General features: G+C 47.3%; 1 protein-coding gene across 1 annotated transcript in view; it reads left to right on the top strand.

Annotated features, from left to right (window-relative positions):
* Window positions 1–1447: 1447 nt before the first annotated feature.
* The window catches only part of AKAP10 (A-kinase anchoring protein 10), a 32431-nt gene continuing 10183 nt past the window's right edge, over window positions 1448–23695 (top strand). The window contains exons 1-6 of the mRNA XM_081844199.1: window positions 1448–1728; window positions 14298–14345; window positions 17033–17212; window positions 20227–20820; window positions 22102–22200; window positions 23218–23302. Coding sequence (XP_081700325.1) covers window positions 1707–1728; window positions 14298–14345; window positions 17033–17212; window positions 20227–20820; window positions 22102–22200; window positions 23218–23302 — 1028 coding nt within the window. The 5' untranslated portion in view covers window positions 1448–1706. The remainder of the gene's footprint in view (window positions 1729–14297; window positions 14346–17032; window positions 17213–20226; window positions 20821–22101; window positions 22201–23217; window positions 23303–23695) is intronic.

The following is a 23695-nucleotide window of genomic DNA, read 5'->3' as shown; positions in this document are numbered from 1 at the left end:
TACAATAAACTTAGTACATATCGTTTGTGGTGAGAAGAAGTACATTGGTACAAATTTGTTGTTTATGTTGTAGTCAGAAATGATAAATATTACTAAAGAAACCTGTTTGATGTCCAAATTTTTTGATGATACCAATCTATATATATTGTCAAAAGAATTTGTCATATATTATTTTGGCATCTCAAACGGTCTTAATGTTGGACACATTTGTTGACTGAGTAGTGAGAAAGAATGGACTGTGGAGTATATTGTTGTCCAGAAACACCAAGCAAGGTGAGCATGATGGGAAGGAGCTAATGAGATATTTTGAGAATTATTTATGGTTATAGCCCCAACCCAGCTACACTGAGAGACAACAGCAGTTGGAGGAATTTCAGGAACTGGACAGCAGATAAAGGCCAAGGACTTTATTATTGGACATATTTAGACTGACACATGCAGAGAAAAGGAAAATAATTAGAGCACCTCCTTTGAAATCCTATGGAAAGTTAGAGAAGGTATTAACACAAATAGTAATTGCTAAAAACTGAAATGTAATTTGATGTCAATAAAAAACATGAACCCCAGCAATATAAGAACTGGACAAAAAACATTGATCAAGGAACACAGGAAACCACTTTGATTAAACTGCATAAATTTGGAATTAATTTGAATTATTTTGATATTAATTGGAATCTGTATAATTGGCAAAACTGTGGTAAAATAGGGTAAATATTGGGCAATTAATTTTTAAAAATCATTTTAAAAAATGCCCGACATATTAACACACATGTCCTCAACTAGAGGATAGCACCAGCGTTGCTTCAGCGAATTAAGGCCTCCTGAGCATAAATTTTATAAAAAAATAAATTAGTTTAATTTTTTTATATTTTAATATAAGAGACCTAAATGGAGAATAGCAAGGTAAAAAATTAGGAATAAATAATATACATGACATACTATAATTATACATCATAAAGAGATAATCATGCCCAGTATTGATTGATTCTCTCATATCAATACCTTTCCGTTAGCAGAGGAGGTATTGTGGTTGGTCTGGTGCTGCCCTTAACCAATATGCCTGAAGCAGAATCACTTCCAGCCAGGAACGGCCCATCCTAGCCGACGACCGTTCCCTTACACAAGATGGCTGCCTTCGGGCTCTAACGGCCGGACGGCGGAGTGGCGAGGGACGAAAGAGACAGCTTGCCCTCTCCCAAGATGGCCTCTCTCTTCGGCACGGCCTGCCCGCTTCCAACATGGCCCCCGCGCTACCGATCTCCCCCAGCGGGGCCTGCCCTCGTCCAAGATGGCCCCCTCGAGCACACCCTCCAATCAAAACCCGCTTTCCGCCGCTTCGATTCGCCGCTTTCCCTTCCCCGACGCCCATGCGGCCATGCCGCTTGAGGGCAAGAGGCCGGCCGGTTACCGTTGACTTTTTTTAAAAAGAAAAATAATAATAATAACAGCCACTGAACATTTCCCGAGATGCCCCGCGAGGCCTTGACTCACCGTTCGACCCCCGGAAGAAAGAACCTGCGCGGCGGCGGCAGCGGCGGTTGTTGACAACATGGCGGCTGCCTCCTTTTCCGCCGTGTGGGGAGCGGGAGGCGGCGGCGGTTGCGGGAGGAGCAGGAGGAAGGCGCTGCCTCAGGAGCCCTGAGAGGGAGACGGGACCGCCCGGGCCTCCCTCTCCCGGCCCCCGCGCCGCCGCCGCCGCCGCCACCATGTCCTTCTTCAAGAGGAAAGGTAAAAAATAATAATATAGAAGCCCGTTTGGGGGGGGGGGTTGGATGTGGTGTGAGGTGAAATGTGGGGGAGGGGTTGCCGGGAGGTCAAAGGGGCGGGGCGTCTTGGGGGGGAGGGGGAGGGCCTGTGTGTCTTTCTGAGGGGGGGGGCTTAGTGTAGGGGGGGCTTAATTAAAAGAAAGCTTGTTTCAAGGGCGGTGGGGGTGCCTGGTCTTGAGGGAGAAGGGGAGTCCGGGTTTCTGAATGGGGGGAGCTAAGCAAAAGGACCAAAAGGGGGGGCTGCCTTGTGTTATTGTGTGAGGAGGTGGGGGAGGGGGATTTCGGGGGGGGCTCTTGAGGGTGAAAGGGTAGGTGGGTGTTCCTGCTTTCTCTCTGTGTTTGGGGGGGAGAGGTAGCCAATACGGTGCCCCCCAATGATGCTGGGCCAACATCCCAGCAGCCAGCATGCCCAGTGGTTAGGGGTGATAGAGACGGTGGTGGAGGGGGGGCTTTTGAGGGTGAAGGGGTAGGTGGGTGTTCTTGCTTTCTCTCTGTGTTTTGGGGGAGGAGAGGTAGCCAACACGGTGCCCCCCCCAAATGATGTTGGGCCAGCAGCCAGCATGCCCAATGGTTAGGGGTGATAGCGAGGGTGGGGAGGGGTTTGCAGAAGAAGCTCGGGAGCTTTTAGGGGGTGTCTCTGAATATAGGCTGGACCAGAAGCAGTGAAAGTTTGAGGCCTGATGGTGGTGGCAGAAGGGGGCAGCCGAAGGGGGCTGTTGGTGGCTGGGTGGTGAGGGTCTTAAGGGAATCGGGAGCGTGGAGAATAAAAAGCCTCGGGGAAGGGATGAAAAGGTTTAGGAACAAGCATGGTGGTGAGTTCGTTGGAGGGTGGCAATTTTGGGGGGCAGAATTAATGTAGCGATTGGGAATGGATTCCAGGATGCTAATGGGACAGTGGTCTGGGAGTATTGGGAGTGAATGCTCATAGTGGTTGGGTAGGGGATCTCTGCTGGACCCGCATTACGGGGAATACACAAACTGGGCAAGTAGGAGACTAGGTAGAGACGAGGTGGGTGTTTCAGGGTGATGGGTTGTCATACTTGTTAGTGTGTAAAAACAGAGGAAATAGCAGCCATGACAGTCAAAAGAGAGAGAACTAAGCTTCTGGGAAAAGGCATCTGAAAGAGTTTGAAATTCCCTCTGAATGAGCAGGACCCTTCAACTTCTGCCTTTATCACTAAGTCATTTGCAAACACGCCCAGCGCCATGTGCAAGGAAGGCTCACGTGAATGTCCTTGAGCACCTTGGTTTTCCTCTTGGCAGCGCCTGCCGCCTGCTTTTGCTGCAGTGCCCCTGGACCACCGAGGGGCTGGTGGGCTTGAACTATCAGCTGACTACTAGCCTTCTACTACTAGAATAATGAACAGCAGCCAAGCCTGAAAGAATTATATTCAATGAATCACTATAGCAAACAGCCATAAAACAAGGAGCAGCTTTATGATTGCTTCTCCCTTAGGTAGAACCCATTCCTACAGATTTCATAGCCTGTAAGCTCAAAATCCAAGGCAGCAGATTTGACATAGCTGCATTTGTGTTGGGGAGTGCAGCTTCTCTCTTGTTTTGAGGCATTCCTTGGTCTAATAATTTGGGTTTGCATGACTTGAATGGGTGATTGCCTGATCTTCAAAGGCTTGGCTGTGAGCGCCCTACGACTAGCACAGCCGTCTCCTCACTTAGTGATATTTGCAAGTGCATAAGTTTGCACTTGCAAGGCAAGAGATTTTTCAAAGTGATATGCACACAATATTTTCAAGTTCAATAGTGAGCCGTTAAACAAAAACAAAAAATTTGCAACGTTTGGAGAAACGTTTCCATATTGCGTAAAGCATATAGTGTAACTTGAGATGTACATATTCTGTTTGCCTGTCTTGTTAAAACAGACCCAAGCACCCTGGAAGCAAAAAGGCCGGAGTCCTTTCTAAGGGAAATTTAGGGGACAGAGCTTCTACGGGATGAGGCAGGGGATGTTGCTGACATATTGATGGTGAGCGCTTTCCGGGTGCTTGCTCTCTGCTGTTTGGTCCGTCTTTTGCGAAGAGAATTTATGAACTGTTGCAGTGTATACATCGTGGTGGCTTTTAAGGCCTTTAACCTGCTTTGGTCAGCTTGTGTGGGGTCACACACTCTTTAACAGGAAACATTTATGAGTCCATCTTCCTGAGTCAGGTTTCTACTAAACGCTTTTCATTCTTCAGCATCCTGTAGTGCTTTTCAGTCTTTAAAATATTGCTTTGCTTCACCAGCCATAGTGGTGGTGTCTGTTTGTGAATGGCCCTGGACATCATGGAGGAATGGTACAATGGAAATGTGATGAATACATTTTCATTTTTTAAAAATGAAGTTGCTGCTCCTTAAGCATCTTTCATAGTTTGGAGAAAGAGGCAGGATAAAAAAACAAATCTGATTCTAGGAATGTGGGACTAGCTCTCATACCCCCCCCCAAAAAAAAAGAATAGGAGAAGCAATTATAGAACAAGGAAATAATAAAAATGTGCCTATTGCCATTTTCTGAATCGTGTTGATTAAATTGCAGGTCACATAATGGACAGTTCCTCTATGTGTGTGTGTGTTTTAGAGTTAGACTTTTGTTGGGGATTGTTTCCCTGTTATAAAGCAGCAGTCCAACTGCTTTTGAAGTGTAAGGCTTTTTGTAAAAGTCAGCCTCTTGATACGCCCACTAACTTTCGGTACAATGGGTTCATTTAAAGTTGCCTTTTCCTTAACCACACAAACCCTGTACTGAAAACAGCTATTTTGTGACCCAGCCCAGCCTTGGGAGCTGCTCCCCAGTTCTGGAATTCCCACCCCTGGGGCCGGTAGCTATAGGCTGTAACACAGCCTGTCCTTTCACCAGAGCTAACAAGGGAACAGGCTGGGCATTTCCTCCTGTCAAACCTCCTCCTCCCTTGGGTGTGAATTCACCATTTTTGCCGTTTTACTGTATTGAAGGGTGGCAGTGGCATGGACACTAAGCAGGGTTCTTTAACTAGCTCAAACTGTGATTAAATATGGTGCTGGGAAATGAGGGGAAGGAATTCATGGTTGCTCATCTTCCTGCACCAGACTCTGGAACTTTGCTAACTTCAAGTATTTTTCTGAAACACCACTGAGACCTTTTGTATCAGGTTTTGAGGAGTGAAGCAGTCCCGAGGTTCAGGTTAGCAGTGTGACATCTGTTCTACTTTTGGTCCCTGATAGTTAGGAATCCCAAAACAGACAGTATAAGGCTTGCACACCATATCTAGCCCACCAACAGGACTTTGCCCTTGACCGCTGGTCACTCGAAGACGCTCAAAGATGTTTCCTCCCCCTCCCCAAAGGGAGCAGTTTGGTGTCAGGGCACTCCTTGCTTAGGTGCCTACTCTGACTCTACAAGATCTACAAGATCTGCATAGCAACGTTTCCTTCCTTTAAACAGGGTTATCTCGCTGAACTTGAAAGCATTGCTGGGATCCTCAATAACAAAGGGGGCAACAGACTTGAGATGGACACAATCATGGGACCCACATGGTGGCAGCCACAGTTTCCCACCAGCAGGCCTCTCAAAAGCCTGAATACCTGGTGCTGCAGAAAACCAAACACAAGGTATCCGAGGGACAAAACAAGTTTGCCTCGTGGGCAGCTGGCAATAGTGGCATCCCCAACTACCCTCCTCCACTCTTAGACACACTTCTTGACAATGGCCAGGAGTTTCAATGCAGATCCACCTGCATTTTGGAGCCAAGATACCCTCTGAAAAGTATTATACTGGCCGGCTGGCCTTGGGATTGTCTTGCCTCAGAATGCAGGGGTATGGAAGGGGGGGGGGTGCGCTTAACCGCGTCTCCATGTCAGAAGTTCCCTCCAGGTAGAAAACCACTATTTTGGGGAGTGCTCAGCTAGAGCCCTTCTTCTTATACTAGCTTGAATCAGGCATGGGCATTCTGTTTATGTAGGGAAGCATACAACCATGTGACACCCCTTCTCACCCCTTTCCGAACACCCTCCAGTCAGCTGCTGCCCCCACCCCTGGTCTCTGAGCAGCCCCCCCTCGCCCCAAAGAGAGATGTCTCCTCACACTGCCCCACAGGGGCCTGGGAAGAGGATGCCCTCAGCCTTAGTGCCCCATGGAGACTGGCCCAAGGTGAACATGAGACCAGGACCGTACTCACCTTAGGGGGCAGCAGTGGGTGCTGCCAGGCCTACATGGTGGAAAGGCTCCCCTTCCGCACTGGGCACTCAGCTCCCAGGCAGGCCTTGCACACAGTAAACGCAAGAAAGGCCAGCACGGTGCCTGTCTGTCCACCTGCCTGCCCAGCCTCCCACTTGTCTGTCCATTCCTAATAGCAAGGGCTGGTGGTCTAGCTGGCTGGGCTCCCTCGCCTGCCTGCTTGCTTACTCTGAGGCTGCCTCAGCTTCTGGCAACCAGCACCCACTGGCCAGCCCCAGAGGCACCATTCGCCTGGGGAGCTTATAGCTAGGGCTGCTGCAACAAAAAGCTATGCAAGCCTTTGGGAGGCAGAGACACAAGAGGGCATCAGAGAAGGGAGGGAAAGAAAGAGGATCAGAGGCCAATGTTGCTTGCAGCACCCCGGCAATCATTCAAGGCACCCCAGGGTGCCAAAGTACACTGGTTGAAAACCCCTTCTGTAAAGAAGGTGAGTAAGTTGTGATACTTCCTTTTTTCTTTTTTTAAAAAAGTAATCTTTCAGGTCACCCAGCCTTTGTCCTCTACAGGCTGAGAAACTCAGAGGACAATACAGGGTGGGGCAAAAAATCAGTACTGCTCTGGCAGGTTGATAGTGACCATGTTATGCCACTTCCTTTCCTGGGCAGAGAAGCAGGAAGTTTTAAAGTTAAGATATAGAGAGAAGTTCCGTGTAAGGTTCATGTTATCCAAAATTGTCCTGAGCACACAGTTGTTTTACCTTTAGGAATGCATCAGCAGAGGAAAAACGCTGGACAGGTACCATTTGGTGCTTTTCTGGAAACTTTGGAAGACAAAGAACAGGGTTGGCAAAATTCAAAACTGCGAGGCATTGTAGGGAGATGCCTTAGATCGAGGAGCTTAAAAAAAAGTTTGCTTTTCTTTTAATTTATATATGTATCTATATTCTGCCCAGTAACAATGTTCTCTGAGCAGCTTACAGTAGCAATAAAAATTAAAATAGAAAGATCAAAAGTAATACAATCGTAGATTTAAAATAAGTTTTTTAAAAAAGAGTTAAGTGGTCTTTAAAAGGCCTTTTCCTGGTGCTGAAATGATTCCAAAACTGGCATCGGCTGAGCCTCTCCAAATAATTGGGTTTTGAAAAATGTAAACCAGCAGCCAGAAAGAAGTGACCGTGTGAAGTTTTGAACACCTGTATTCTGGAATAACTAAGGAAGCATGCGAACTGCCTGATGATTATGGAAGTGACGCTCAGTGAGCATTAAGAAGCCTAGTACATTTGTTTTCCTATGTGCAAAAATGAGATTTTAAGTTGGGAAGTGATACAATTTTTGAGTTTCACTACTACCCTATCTATAGCAGAAAATTGCTGAAAAACCCTGGAAAGTTGAGTGGTTCTTCACTGATATTGTGTGGGCAGTAAAAGAAAAGACCACCTATTCTTTGTCTATCTAAGTATATCTATAAGCAGCCTTTGGTTTTCAGTATGATGTAATACTGCTGTACTAAATCTAGTAGAAATTCTGCTGACTGCATTTTGGACGTCTGCAAGGAAGTGAGTCTTCAGATTACTTTCTGAATCAGTGGGAACTCTTATTAGCTCCACAACCCTAGTGGCTTTAGGGACGCACCCAGGAAAGTTAAGCTTCCTATCTCCTTTGGGACCAACGTGCCAAGCCAGGTTTGCTAATAAATCCATGAAACTTGGTGGCCTGCAGAGACGTTTAGATCCTTCCTGCTCCCACATGCCTATTGGATATGAACGGCATAAAAGGAGAGGGAGAAGAGAACACACGTTGCCAGCCTGGTCACCTGGAAGTAATTCCTACCCACCACAGGTAACCAGGCTTGCAGACATTTTCTGCCTACAGCAGGCACTCATGCTACATGGAGATTTTGTAGAACGAGTGTCTGTGGCTACCTAGTGGTGGTTCGCAACAGTTCCCTGCCAGCGCCTTATTTGATGATTCTAAAAGATAGTGAGGTCATAGAGTGAACCCTTTCAAATTAATGGTCTTAGTTGGATGCCTCCTAGGTTTCCTTGCAGTACCATCTTTATTGTGTTGAAATGCAACTGACCTCTGTGTTCCTGCTTAGTAATTCCCTCGTGCGTGAGACTGGTGCTGATAACAGAAATATTCAGGTGTAACCAGAAACGCAGGCAAGCTAAGTTGGTGACGTAAGTGAAGTTTGTGTTCCCGGCACCAAGTTAGCAGTTAGAAGGAAGTTACGTGGAAGCATCTCCAGAGGGGAAGCACGGAAGAAAGCCAGTGTGGAATAGTTATCGGGATGTGGGAGGACCCGAGTTTGAATCCTTACGCATCCATGGCACTTACTAGGTGATGTTGGGTAGTCACTGTCTTAACAACCTTTGCAGGGTTGTTTTGAAGACAAAAAAGCGGGAGGGAAACCATGTGAGGTTTATTGTTGGTTTGGCTGTTTGGTTATAACCAATCTTGCCTTGGGCAAGATAAAGTGACTAACAAATTTAATGAACGAATGAATCAATAATCAATAATGTAAGCTACCATTGGAGCAGGATGCAGATGGAATAAATGCACACTTGACTGAGTTGTTTCAAGCAGTTATTGGAAGAAACAGTCCACGGAAATCAAGGAAATAGGGGAGCTGAGTGCATGTTCTGGATGAAAGTTCAGGGCCTTGGCAAGTCCATTTAGAAAAAGGGCTGCAATATTTAGCTCATGGTCACGAACCTACCAGAACCCTCTCATCATCTTCTGAGGACCTTCTCCAGGTGCTCTTGCTGAGGAGGTTCAGAGGGTGGTGACAAAAAGCAGGACTTATTCCCATCTGTGGAATGCTCTCCCCTGTGAGGTCTGCCTCGTATTTCCATTGAGAGATTTTTGGCACCAGGCAAGTAAATGCTTGCCTATTTTCCAAGGCTTTTGATGGACAGAGATGAGGTTGTGCGCTGTTCTTTATTTGTCTGTGCATTATATGTGTAAATATAATATGAACTGTAGGTGTTTAGTATGAATTCTTTCAATGGGATGGTGTGTTTATGTTCCTAAATGTGTTGTAAGTCACTCGGAGATGGTTGGGTAACAAGTGACTAACAAGTCTGATAAGTGATAATTAATGCATTTGCTTTGCATGAAGAAGATTCTGAATACCATTTCCAGTATCTCCAGTTTAAGCCGGGAAAGACTCCTCTGCCTGGGACCCTGGAGAGCCACTGCCATTCAGTGCAGACAGTGCTGAGCTAAGTAGGCCAGTGATCCAACTCAGTATAGAGCAGCCCCCTCCCTCCTCTTTCATCCTCACAACGGCCCTGTGAGGTTGGTCAGGCTGAGAGAGAAAATGACCTGCCCAAGGTCACCCAGTGAGCTTCATGGCTTAGTGAGGATTTGAACCCAGGTCTTAAAGACTACACTACACTGGTTCTCCTGGTGTTTGTTTCAGACCACCCTTTGAAGGCAATCTGAAACAACCACAGCAATTAAAGGAAGTTGATGGAAATGCAGTCCTTGCACTGAATGGCACCTAGTTCAAACTTGGCCTGAGTGGCGGTAAATGTTTTGAATTTCATGCATACTTGCAAAATCTATTCCCTAGATCTGCCTTCTCCTTTAAGCCGGCTGTACAAGTCTGCACTTACCAATGAATTATGCAAAGCCCTGTGAAAGCGCTGCATTTCATACAGCAAGGATGCGCCTGTCAGCCTTGCTTGTCCTCTTTCGGCGGGAGGTTGCAGCTCACCAAACTGGGCCACTGAGAATCAAGAGAGTGAGTAAGCTGCCTGCTAGATGAACAAGCGTTCCAGTTATTTTGACAAGTGGAATTCACAAGATAGTGTGGAGGTGTAAATGCACCGAGGCCAGAGAGGCTTTTTACGTATTTCCTGTGATGCCTCTGATTGCCAAGGGCCAAACGTGTGATATTTCCAGCGCATGAAGTCTGGAAGATATTTCCAGATACCCACAATGTGCGTTTCTGAGGCCAGCTGATCAAACCGAATGTTTAGGGCAACAACTCCCTTCAGCCCCAGCCAGACCGATGGGAGTTATAGTTCAAAACATCTGGAGGGCACCAGGTTAGAGGAGGCTAGCCTACAAAGGAGTCTGCGGGATTCACAAGTATGCTTACTCCTTCACTTAAAGGATTCAGCCTGGCAAGAGATTACCATGCTGCTGAAATACCACACTCAAAATGTTTCTGCCAGTGAAAACTGCAGGCCCGTATCAAGTTATTTCCCTTCCCCTCGCAACACGAGGCTCACCAACAGTCCCTTTCTGCAGTGTTCGAAACTCCCATTGTTCTAGGCACATTTTGTGACAGGGAATTTCATTAGCACAAACAGTTTCTGAGCTCTCGGTACAGTACTGCGCCTAAGATTTCAGATTAAAACTGCAGAGTGGAAGGAAAGGAAGACCTTTTACTGCCTCCCCACTTCCAGCTGCTCTCTGAAGACTGGAGAAGAGACCTTCTTAAGAATATTAGGGGGGTGGGCTAGGACTAAATCACGTGAAAAATGAACATAATATTTTATCTGCAGTTCATTCATTTTCAGCTTTGTATTCTTGTTATAAAAAAGCACGCCTGCACATTCCGTTGTTGCGCCCTTAACCTCGGTTTAAGGTGCCATTTAGCTCCTAGCTTCCATATCTGTTTCTAACACGGTTTGTCTGGTAGCCTGTGGTGATTATCAGACCCCTCCAGGTAACTAGGCAGAGTTGTGTCTCTAGAGCTACAAATGTGTAACAATTTGTGCCTGCAGTCAGGCAGCTAGTAAGAATCAGCAAAGGCCGATGACTTTTGCGGACTTATGTAATACACATACCGTATTTTTCGCTTTATAAGACGCACCCGACCATAAGATGCACCTAGTTCTAGAGAAGGAGAACAAGGAAAAAAATAAAATAAAAAAATTCCTTCCAGTAGCACCTTAAAGACCAACTGAGTTAGTTCTAGGTATGAGCTTTCGTGTGCATGCACACGAAAGCTCATACCTAGAACTAACTCAGTTGGTCTTTAAGGTGCTACTGGAAGGAATTTTTTTATTTTGTTTTGACCATGGCAGACCAACACGGCTACCTATCTGTAAAAGGAAAAAAATGTTCTCTCTCTCTGCTCAGCGCCCCTCCAGCAAAGCGGGAGGAGAAACAGAAGGGGCTCCGTTTCTCCTCCCGCTTCGCTGAAGGGACGCTTCACAGCTTTCCCTCTATGCGCTGCGCCTCTTCAGCACTGAAGAGGCACTGCACAGCTCGCTCTCGCTCTGCATAGCGCCCCTTCAGCAAAGCGGCAGGAGAAGTGGAGCCCCTTCCATTTTTCCTCCCACTTTGCTGAAGGGGCGCTGCACAGAGAGGGAAAGATGCGCAGCGCCTCTCCAGCGAAGCGAAGCCAGGAGAGCAAGAGGAATCGATCCCTCTTGCTCTCCTGGCTTCAGCAAAAGCAACGCGAAGCCTGCATTCGCTCCATAAGACGCACACACATTTCCCCTTACTTTTTAGGAGGGGGGAGTGCGTCTTATAGAGTGAAAAATGTGGTACATGCCATATTTTGCTGTTTTTTCCTGTGTAGCTTCCTTTCTCCTGCTTCTGTGGGAAACACATGGCTACGACATTGCTGAAGCATGCGTGAATTGGGGCTCTGTGTCAGAGCAACTGCTTTGCATGCGGAAGGTCCCAGGTTCAGTTCCCAGCATCTCCAGGTACAGCTGGGATAGATTCCCTGCCTGAAATCATGGGCAGCTGCTGCCAGTCAGTATAGATGATAATGAGCTAGATGGACCAATGGTCTGACTCAGGATAAGTCAGCTTCCTATGTTATGGGGAGGGAAGGGAGTACCTGTTAGCTTTGCGTCAAGCACAACAGCCTTCCTCCATTTGAGTCCAAATGGCAAGAAAGTGTCTGTACCAGTTTATAAAATGAACACAGCGAGTGCTTCAGGTGGTCTTGTAAAAATTAGTGAATTTCCTGTAGTGAACTTTAACTAGAGATCCAGTCTTGTTAAATCATTGCCTGAGAAATCCTTGCGCTTCTCAGATTGTGTGTGGATGAGCTTACCTCTCCTATCTCAAAGCCTCCTCTTTTGGACCAAGGCTCAGGTTGGATGTATTAAAGATTAAGTTATTAAACTTCTAAAGGATACCTCCTTTCTGCCGCCAAATAAGGCAGCAGCAAATATTTTCGTTTGGCTAATTATTGTAACTCTTCCTTTTGAGGCAATTATCTCTCTTTCCTGTTTTCACATTGTTTGGCTCGTGCCTATTTTCCGTGGAGGCAATTATCACCAGCCGCTCTGCAAAACATCGCTAGCAGTGCTCCATTCATCTGAGAAGCACATGCATTGAAATGTTCAAAGAACAAAGTGGTGTGTGTTGAATGAGAGAGTAGACAGATGCTCTTCATGTATGCAAGAACTGGAGTTGCTGAGTGGCAAGGAGAAGGAGCTGCAATTTGGCACATCTGTGTCGTGACGAAAGGGAGATCTGAAGTTGACAGGTGGCAGCACACAAGCCCTTATTCTTCTAGATCCCACTCTCTCCCCACAATTTGTGGCTGGCATTTGCCTGCCTTGCAGGGTTGTTGTAAGGATAATGGAGAAAATGTGCTTGAAGCATTTCAGACGTTTGAATTCTGCTTATACACTGGTATAATCTCAGGACAGTAACTGTTTTATTTTTTTCTCCTTCCCTGCTCCCTCAGTTATTTAATGGTGGGGGGAAAGGATTATGATCTTCTCGTTGTAAGACAGTTGAAAAATATAAACAAATAATCAATTACATATAAAACAATTAAAAACCAACAACTTTTACACCTGTAAAATCAGTTTCAAATCCAGTAAAGATATGAAATGTGATACAAATCTCCACTTACAAGGCTTTTTGAAAGAGGAAAGCTGTAGTAAAACAGGGCACATTTCGAAATAAGGGTAGGCCAGACTGCTGATGGGAGTTGTAGTCCAAAACATGGGTGGGGGCACCACAAAAGACCGGAGTTGGGCTCTTTACTATCTGCTTTGATTTAGTATAGTCAAACTTCGGCTCCCAAACACCCCCGCTTTGGAACGTTTCGGTTCCTGAATGCCGAAAATCTGCAAGTAACTGCTCCAGTTTTCAAATGATTTTCAGAAGACGAACGGCTTCCAGGGAGTTTTTATTTTTTTCTCCATTGACTTTGCCGGCTGCCCTTTGATCCTTGGTTGTTGGATGTTTCGGAAGTCGAACGGTCTTCCAGAACAGATTACGTTCGACAACCAAGCTTTGACTGTATTGAATCTAGGAAGGGGCCAAAAGGCCATTGATTCCAGCCTTTTGCCAGGAGGACTGCCCACCGCCCAGGTTAAACTCAAACTCCTTTATTATTCGACCGATAGTCAGAAATAAACATTACACAATACAGAGTTATAAACTAAAACATCATAGGGGTACATAAATAAGGTAGGGCCACAATACTAGACCTCTCACAGATAACCCACATCAAAGCATTCAGTTATACGTTTCCGACGCTTAAGTGCCAGAAAGAGGAATTTAGCCACTGACAAAATTGTTTTCCCAGAAGACTTATTTAGCAGATATGCTGTCTGCTTTCCTCTTTGTCGAGAACTGAGCTGGGGTAAGTATGGAGTTATAAGATGCTGTCTTAAATCGTTGAAGAAGGGACAGCTCAGTAAAATGTGCTCTGTGGATTCTACCTCACCCAAAGCACAGTGGCATAATCTCTGGTCATATGGGACTCCTCCATATCTTCCCTTCAGAACCGCCGAGTCAAGAACATTCAGCCTAGCCGCCGTAAATAGTCTGCGGTATTCCACATAGTGGATATCCGCCAGGTAGCGAGCTGGAGCAGCCCAATACAACTGCTCCCCCAGAAACAACCCAGGTTTCACACGGGCTATGTCCTCCTGTCTGGCAATATCCCTTAATCTTTGATCGATCTCCGCCTTTGCGTGGCTATACGACATGGACTCTATATAAAGGGAGGACAACCCGCACTTCTGCACTTCCTCCACTACCTCCCCTTCCCATGGAGATTTAAAGTTATCCCTCAGAATCAGGGGGGCCAAACCCACCGGTCTGAAACAGAGCTTGAGCCATAGCCATAACTTCCCAGGTTAATATGCACAGTCCGGACCAGGCTTTCCTGAGCAGGTACTCTTTGGACGCTGCTGAACTCCCCATTCCCATCAGGCCCAGCCAGCCTGGTCATAGACAAGGATGATGAGAGTTGGAAATCCAGCAACATCTGAAGGTCCCCAGCCTAGGACCTTGTGCCACTCAGACAACGCTTGACTAAATGAGCCAGCGCCTTGACATATTCTGGGACAGCTTGGAAGACTCAGCATCCTTCCCTGAAGGGCAGGCTTGACTTTTCTGCGAAAGCCACGGGGCCTCACTGCATGTTCTTTTGTCTTGCAGTGAAGGGCAAAGAGCACGAGAAGGTAACCGAAGTGAAAGCAATTAAAGGTAAGTGCTCGTTTCTCGAATTTCTGAAGAGAAGGAAGGGTGATGTCAACTAGGCCCGGTCAACTAGATCCCAGTGTCTAGAGGGGTATCCAGGTTAGTTTATTGCAGGGCGGGCGGGGAGAGAGACAGGGAGTTTTATATGGAAATAGCCTTTATCTTTCTTTATGTAACCAAATTTATATACTACTTAACGGGGGGGGGGAGGGGGAAATCTCTTTCAGTAGTTTACATGAAGTAGTATAAAATATTTGTAAGAAAATACTAATAAAACCAACAGACTTTAAAAGCAATAAGGCATAATAAGATGCTCAAAATAGAGAGAGAATCTACAGAGTTTAAGACCAAGTAGGCACAATCCGTTCCATGTCTTGGAAATAGTGAAGGCACCCACCTGATCTTAGCAAGAGGGTTATATAGCAGGGGTGGCCTGCCTCTATCCCTTGAGGTCACCCAGTCCCCCAAGCTAGCCTTCCCCTCTGTGCAGTTTGAACTGTAGTTCCCATCAGCCCCAGCCAACGTGGTAGTCTGATGCTGACGGGAGCAGTGGTCCAAAAGATCTGGCAAGCAGCAGGCTGAGTTGCCTGAGTGCCAGATGAGTGTGCTGCCATGCAAACAAACTTGAATGGGCAGACTCTACAGTGAATTTTGCACTTAGACTTCCCTGGCTCTGGATCCAGGCTTGGTGCCAGCACCCGCAAGCGTTTGTGAGCGCCCTCCAGGACTGACACCTTTCCTACCTGCAGAGAACACAAGACATAAATATCGACATCTATATTTTGCATCCCTTTTCATCTCTTTCGATCCTGTAATAAAAAAATATGGAGCATTCTTATTCCCCGGAATTTGCAAGTGTGTAGCAATGGGCAATCTTCTTACCGCAAAAGCTGAAGTGGCTTTTGTAAATTGCTTCAGGACTGGATTCAGGTCCCCTGTAGACTACCCTGAATAAATGCCTCAGAAATTCCTATTCCCCTCCCCCTTGGCACAGCGTTTGCAGAATCGGGACCCCTTGCAGTGCCAAACAGTGTTCAGCAAGAAGGCTCCTTTGCCCGGCTTCTCAAATCACATTGGAACTTAAATCTCTTCCCGCTCTCCGGTACCGAAAATTCCCGTCATTTTGTGTTTAGTCAGCATTGAGTTCCTTCAAAATGTTGGTAATCCTCAAAGATTAGGAGGATTAGCCTTAATTGGGTACCCTAAGCCCCATTATCCGGGGTCTCTCTCTATTTTTCAGTGGTTCTGTGTCATCAGCACAGCCTTTTTACTGCTTTCCGCAAGCAATCTGTGTGTTGGTGTGTGTGTTTGTTGCTTTTGCTGTCGGGGACGGGAGGGTAGAGCTGAGCCGAACAGTATTTTCTCTGCTTCTGTTGCTTATCTTTGACAAATTGGCACAACTTTAATGTGCTCCCCTTCTGCCTGTTAAAACATTCCAGTTGCCTTACTGATTTCACTCTCTGTCTTATGTTTAACTACATCAGAGGTTGGGAGCATTTTGCAGCCCGAGGGCCGCATTTTCTTCTGCTCTCGCTTCCAGGGGCCGCATGCTGGTCAGGTGGTGCCAGAGGCAAAAGTGGGCAGAGCAACAAAATAAATTATGAGCTTTGTACAGTAGGCTAGTTTCTGCACACACTCAGAACACCCTTTTCTCTCTCTGTCCTCCATCCAAGCAAGCAGAGAAGCATTTTCAGAGTGGAAGGGCACTCTGACCCAGTCAGGCAAAAGCACCCAAGAAGGGTGCAAAGGAGGGCGAGTCTCAAGGGCTGCATTTGGTCCCTGGGCCTCATTTCCCCTGCTCCTGAAGTCCTTGTGACTTGCATCAGGGCATGTTTACAGTAGGTTCTTTGGCACCTGACTCTCCAAGCTGCAACAGTTTGCTCCCCACCTGACCCCTGAGGTGGCTGGCTTGCTTTTATGCTCATTATCTAAAGCATTTTATCGTACTTTCCATCAAAGTCAGCCATTCCTGCATTAAACAATTACGTGCATTGCAGTCTGACTCAAGAAGCACTTCTTCTGTGCATTGAAGAAACTGGTTTCCCTACTGTGTGTTAACTAGCATTTGCTCAAACCAGGCTGCCCAGAAATTTTTGGATCCAGCTTTCATCAGTCCTGCCCAGCACGACCAAAGTTATGGGATGATGGGAGCTGGACTCAGTATCTGGAGGGCTACAGGTTCCCCATCTCTGATTTAAACTACGTGGACGTAGTTTGGGGTGGGCTCTTGGTACAGTGCTGAACAAGGTGTCCTTTCTGGTGGGGTAAAGGTAAAGGGACCCCTGACCATTAGGTCCAGTTGTGGCCAACTCTGGGGTTGCGGCGCTCATCTCGCTTTATTGGCTGAGGGAGCCGGCGTACAGCTTCCGGGTCATGTGGCCAGCATGACTAAGCCGCTTCTGGTGAACCAGAGCAGCACACGGAAATGGAGTTTACCTTCCCGCCGGAGCGGTACCTATTTATCTACTTGCACTTTGATGTGCTTTCGAACTGCTAGGTTGGCAGGAGCAGAGACTGAGCAATGGGAGCTCACCACGTTGCGGGGATTCGAACCGCTGACCTTCTGATCGGCAAGTCCTAGGCTCTGTGGTTTAACCCACAGCGCCACTCAGGTCCCTCTGGTGGGGTACATGGCCAGAAAACCCCAGCAACCCAGTGCCTTCCTTTTCCTCCCCTTTTCCTTCCTCTTCCAGCTGCAGTGCCAGTACATTCCCCGCAGAGAAGCACCCGGAACCATGCCTTGCTGGAGGCCGCCGGACCAAGCCATGTGGCCATCAACGCCATCTCTGCCAACATGGAGTCCTCGAGCAGCCGCACAGCGGCTCTTAAAAAGCAGCCCAGCCACATGGAGGCTGCGCACTTTGGAGACCTTGGTAAGCCGCGGCTTCTTCCTTGGTGGACATCTGGAGAGCACCCTCTCTATTTAAATCTCCCTTTGGGTAGAGATTTTCAAAAGGGTTACCTAACAAATCTGAAGAATCATGAACTGTGCAGACTGTTTATGTTTCCCTCGATGATAGTAAGAGGAAGATACAGTGGTGCCTCGCAAGACGAAAAGAATCCGTTCCGCGAGTCTCTTCGTCTAGCGGTATTTTCGTCTTGCGAAGCAAGCCCATTGACTGCTTAGCGGATTAGCGCTATTAGCGGCTTTTAGCGGCTTAGCGGATAAGCAGATAAGTGGCTTAGCGACTTAGAAAAAGGGGGGGAAAGAAAAAAACCCCCGCATGAACTCGCAAGACATTCTCGTCTTGTGAAGCAAGCCCATAGGAAATTCGTTTTGTGAAGCACCTCCAAAATGGAAAACCCTTTCGTGTAGCGGATTTTCCGTCTTGCGAAGCATTCGTCTTGCGGGGCACCACTGTATTTAGCTCTCCCAGAAACAGGGTGTGTCTGCAAATATGGTAGGCAGGAACCTGATACGTTGGAGCACATTTTCTTTTCTTGTGATTTTGGCATTTATGCCAGAAGACAATTGTTAGAGGCCTTACAATCTAACAGGCTCGGTTCTATGCTGCCAGCGGTTCAGGACCTGCTCTCGGACAGGAATGTTCAAATCACTTTAATAGTGGCTAAATTTTTGAGTGCTGTCCATGTGGAAAGACTGGGCCATTATAGAGAGATTTAGTGGTTCTTGAGTGGTCGGTGATGTGGTAGTGTTATACTGTTTTATTTATACAAATTGTTATGCTAAGTTCATATTTTCCACAATCTGTATACGGTGTTTGATTTATAATGTGTGATTTGCTATTCCTAATAAAGGATTGATTGATTGATCTGGAGAGCAGGGGCACCTTTCCTTGGAGTGAATGGGGAACCTGTGGCTTTTCACATGTTCTCAGGCTGCCATCTCTCGTCAGCCGCAGCCCCAGTGCTCAGAGATGGCAGAGTTGTACAGTTCCAGCCATTCCAGCTGTAGGTGGTTGATGTGGCTGCAATTGGCAAGGGCTAAGGATGCGCTGGTCTAAGTTCTTTTTCAAAGCTACGCCATCCGGGATGAGCAAGGAAATCTTAAGTGGCCTTTTCCTCCTTAAGATGAGTATAAGGCCCATTCACTTGTAGATTTATCTCGCCTTCCGCTGCTGTGTCGCAAAAGGAACCTATAGAGAGGTTTTTGTAGTATTACTTAGTTAAGGAAGATTTACCATATTTTTCGCCCCACAGGACGCACCGGCCCATAGGATGCACCACGGTTTTTTTGGAGGAAATAAAGAAAAAAAAATTTATTTCCCCCTCCCCCAGGCGCTTGTGGGGCCGGCAGCAGAGAGAAGCGCTCTTCTCCCCGCCACCCGCTTGCAGACCAGGTCCGGGGACCAGTCCTGCGCCTCCCCACTGTCCCCGGAGCTTGCGGGGCAGGCGGCGGGGAGAAGCACACGTCTCCCCGCCGTCAGCCTCCAAACCACATCGGGAGACAGCGGGATGGCGGCGTTCCGCCTCCCCGCTGTCCCCCGACCTTGTGGGACTGGCGCTGCGGCTCTCCTGAAGCCTGGAGAGCAAGAGGGGTCGGTGCGCACCGACCCCTCTCGCTCTCCAGGCTTCAGCGAAAGCCTGCATTCGCCCCATAGGACGCACACACATTTCCCCTTCATTTTTGGAGGGGGGAAAGTGCATCCTATAGGGCGAAAAATACGGTATATTTAAATGCCTTAATGGTGTGACCTTGGCATCAATAGATTAGTCAGTTGATTTTTTTTTTTTAAAAAAAAAGGTGCCCTGATTAATTAATTGGACAGATTCTTTAAAAACAAATTATACTGTGTTACCACAAATACCTCCAAAATCTACAAATGGCAGCCTTTATTTCAGAAGGGACCTTTCCCTATCTCTCACATGCACAGAGAGAGAAAGAGGGGGACGTATTTTTTGCTTACTGTTTTTACTCAGATGCCAATTTGGTCAATTGATTAAAAGACACTTAAGCCGATTAATTGTACACATTTTGGTTATTTAGCAGTGATAGCCCTAAGTCCTCATTTTACATCAGGCGGTGTGTCAACTAAAAAAACAAACCACATGGCAGACTGAAGTGGTTTTATTTGTAAGCAAGCGGCAGGGGCAGGTGGCTCTATTGCAGGCTGCAAGGAGGGGGTCCTCTTGGCCATTCTATCACCCTCTGAAGCTTGGGGGGAGCTGCCAGAGGGCCTCCTATGACACTTGAGGTGTTTATTCTTAGCACCCACCTTCTTTTTATGATTGTAGGTTGTTTTAAACTGTTTTAATATTGTCTTTTAATGTTGTCACCCACCCTGGGACATTAGGATGAAGGGTAGATAATAAATTACAATAAATAATAATAAATTTTTATTTATACCCCACCCTTCTCGGTTCAGAAAACCAGGCTCAGGGCAGCTAACAACAAATTTAAAACACTTAATTGATGCAACAAAAAACAGCATAAAATACAGTATAAATCGTGAATAACAATAAATTCAAAAATCAATTTAGGGGGGAAATCCATCCAATAGACATTAGATGATCACCAGGGCTAGCTGGCTAAGTGCTATTTGGGCCAGCGAGGAGACCAGGGGAAAATTAGCTGTGGGATCCCAGAGCGGGTAATCTTCATAAAAAGGGGAGGGGGAGGGAAGGAAGGGGAATAAAAGATCAGGCTGAATTCAAATTAAAGGCCAGGCGGAATTACAGGCCCTGCAGAAGGAAGTTAAATCCTTCAGGGCCCTGGTCTCATGGGACAGAGCATTCCACCAGGTCGGAGCCATCACTGAGAAGGCCCTGGCCCCAGTGGAGGATAATCTGATTCCTTAGGGCCCGGGACCTCGAAACTATGGTTATTCATGGACCTTAAGTCTTCCCCCCACACCCAGCCTCTGACCTAGAAGCATCTTTCTTTTCTATTCCCCCACCCCCACCCCGCCGCCTGCCTCTCCTTTAGGCCGATCCTGTCTGGATTATCAGGCTCAAGAGACCAAATCCAGCCTTTCCAAGACGCTTGAGCAAGTCCTCCGGGACGCCGTCGGCCTCCCCTACTTCATCCAGTTCATGGAGCTGCGGCGCATGGAGCACCTGGTCCGCTTCTGGCTGGAGGCCGAGAGCTTCCACTCCACCACATGGTCCCGCATCAGAGCACACAGCCTGAACACCGTCAAGCACAGCTCCTTGGCTGAGCCGGTCTCCCCTTCCTCCAAGCAGCTGGAGAACGCAGCGTCGGCGGCGTCTTCCTCCGAGTTGCTCAGCAGGCGCCTGGAGGACTGTAGTCCGGCCCAGCCCTCGCCTGGCAGGCTGCCGGCCGCCGAACTGAACGGCCGGGCGCTGAGCCTTCAGAACCGTTTGCCGCTTTGCCAAGGTGCTGCTGCTGCTGCTGCTGCTGCTGCTGCTGCTGCTGGCAAGGCCCGTCTGGGGCTTGGGGGGTCCGGAGCAGAGGACTGTCCTGCTCCGGAGGAACCTCAAGACCCTTCCAAAGTCTCCGTATCCAATAGAAACAGTCCCTCCTTTGCACTAAAGGACTTGTCAGGAAAACTCATGAAAAGTAAGTGCTTCCTAGCCGTGAATGCCAGTATATCTTCTGAATCTGTACACACCTTGCTCAGGGTGCAGAAATATCTAGCCACTGTCCTGCTGGGAAATGATAAGTGATGCTGTAAGGAAGGAAAGCTGCTAAACTGAGGAGTTCTTGCTTTGATTTTTTTTCCCTCTTCTTTCCCCACTCCCTTTTCCTTTTGTGCCAGGTCTTTTTAAGATTGTACGCCGGGGACTGCATTGCTTTTCATTGGCCTGGGAGCTGCTCTGGGAGCCTTTCTAACTAAAGAGTGGGGGGCATAAACACTTTGAATCAATAATAATAATAATAATTTATTATTTATACCCCGCCCATCTGGTTGGGTTTCCCCAGCCACTCTGGGTGGCTTCCAACGAAATATTAAAATACAATAGTCCTTCAGATATTAAAATCTTTCCTAAACAGGGCTCCTAAAAGTCTGGTAGTTGTTTTTTCCTTTGACATCTGGTGGGAGGGTATTCCACAGGGCGGGCGCCACAACCGAGAAGGTCCTGATCTGTAATAAACCACTGATCAAGCTGATGTAAATAAGTAATACCTAGAGAGCCATAGGTTCCTGCATTTAAAGAATAAGAAGTAAGACCAATAGGCTCATGCCCCAAGGAGCTACCAACAGAAACAATAGAAAGAGAAAACTGGTAATCCAGGAAGTTTGCTGACTGTAGTTTTTAGAAAGGGGTGGTATCCCAAACCACTTCTGAAAGGCTCCTTAATTTGGAAAGTCAGCTTGCCATGCAACCTGGGGGTATTTGCTGTTTCCAAACTGCCAATTCAAAATTCCAGCCAGGTGCATAAAACCCAGGTGTGCAGCTCTTAACTTCATTCTCTTAAACCCTGGAGAGCTGTTGCCAGTCAGTGCAGACGGTAATGAGCCGGAGAGGCCAATGATTTTATTCAGAACCATGAGGACTAGATCCTTACTTTGCTTTTAGGGGAAGAGTACAAAACTTGCATGCAGAAAGTTCCTGGTTCGATCTCCAGCTTCTCCAGGTAAGGGCTGGGGAAGAGCCCATGCCTGAAAACCTGGAGAGGAGCTGTTGCTGCTGCTGCTGCTGCCGCCGCCGCCGCCAATCAGTGTAAAACATACTGAGGAAGATGAACTCAGAGATCTGACTCAGTGCAAGGCAGCTTCCTATGTTGAGTAACCATTTCTATGGGGGGAAAGGAGCTTGCTGGTCCAACTGCTACCCAGTCACGCCTTGTGTTTATCATGCCACTGCCTTCACTCTTGTTTTCCCCCTTTCTTTTTAGGTATAGAACAGGATGCAGTTACAATTTTTACCAAATATATCTCTCCCGATGCTGCTAAACCCATACCAATCACAGAGCTGATGAGAAACGATATAGTGGGTAAGGAGCAGGCATGTGTGTCTTCCTCAGAAACGGTGGTCTCATTGCTCCCGAGAGAAAAACCCCGGTGATTTCTTTGAGAGAGGCTGCAATCATAGTCCAACCCTTACCATGATTTGGGCCCAGGCTATCTGAAGGACCAGATTCTCCCATACGAACCCACCCAGGCTCTGAGGGCTTTGGGGGAGTCCCTTTTCTCAGTCCCTCCACCCTCACAGACCTGCTTGGTGAGGACGTGGGAGAGGGCCTTCTCAGTGGCTGCTCCCGGGCTTTGGAACTCACTCCCTAGAGAAGCCAGACTCGCTCCTTCTTTGTTGTCCTGCTGGCAAGTGAAGACTGTTTTATTCCCATAGGCTTTGGAGAACTGAGTGTTTTTAAGGAAAGGGCTTTCAATGGGGCTCCTCTGTTTTTACTATCTATATTTTAACAGATCGGTTTTTACGTCATTCTCATTCCGTTACAGTTTAATTTTTAATAGTTCAGTAGTTAATTACAGTCATACCTCGGGTTGAATGTGCTTCGAGATGAGCGCGTTCGAGTTGTGCTCCGCGGCAACCCAGAAGTAGTGGAGCACGTTACTTCTGGGTTTCGCCGCTTGCGCATGCGCAGGCGCTCAAAATGACATCACGCACATGCGCAGAAGCGCCAAAATGTGACCTGCGCAGACACAGCTTACGTTTGCTTCTAGATGCAAACAGGGCTCCGGAACGGATCCCATTCGCATCTAGAGGTACCACTGTATAGTCTATTATCCTTCCTGTGGTTTTAGCTATCTGTATTGTATCCATGCTAGTTTTTAATTTTTGTGAGCTGCCTCAAGTCCTTGGTTCTGGGGAAACAGTGGGATGATATAAATGAATAATAATGATAATAATGATAATGATAGATAAAGTATTCCGACCACTTCTATATTTCTGCCATAGATATGCACAACTAATACATTTCTGCACTGTCTGTCCGTACCGCAGAATGCATACAGTGCCACTAACTTTGATATGTGATCTGCTGACCTTACAGCAAAGATTTGTGGGGAAGACGGACAGGTGGACCCAAACTGCTTCGTCTTGGCACAGTCGATAGTGTTTAATGCCATGGAACAAGAGTAAGTTGACCCTATTTTTAAAATAATAATAATAAGTGTAGGGTGCTTTATATTCTGAGCACCTGACTGCTCTTCCCAGGTGGGGGCAGCCAAGGAGAAGCCCCTGGGCAAAGCTGGCGAGGGGGGGGTGGTCCTGGGGTTGAAGGAGCCCCCAGCAGCCCTCCATTGGTCAGACCAGAGAGCAAAACTTCCCTGGGGGTTCGAGATGGGGCACAGTCAGCATCTGGCCTGCTTTTAAGGCTTCCTCACTGCACTGACTGAGCTCTCTTGTCAGCCTCCCCTTTGGATCCAATTGTGGGATTTAGAATTCAGTGAGGGGCTGTATCCCAGACCCTCAGGGCTCCAGTCCCAACACTTCAGCCTTGATCCTGCCCAGCCAGCTTCCTGTGCACC

This window comes from Podarcis erhardii (assembly GCF_964252035.2).
Source record: "Podarcis erhardii genome assembly, chromosome: 16".
In the NCBI taxonomy this organism is placed as follows: domain Eukaryota; kingdom Metazoa; phylum Chordata; class Lepidosauria; order Squamata; family Lacertidae; genus Podarcis; species Podarcis erhardii.
This window is presented reverse-complemented; position numbering and strand designations above follow the sequence as displayed.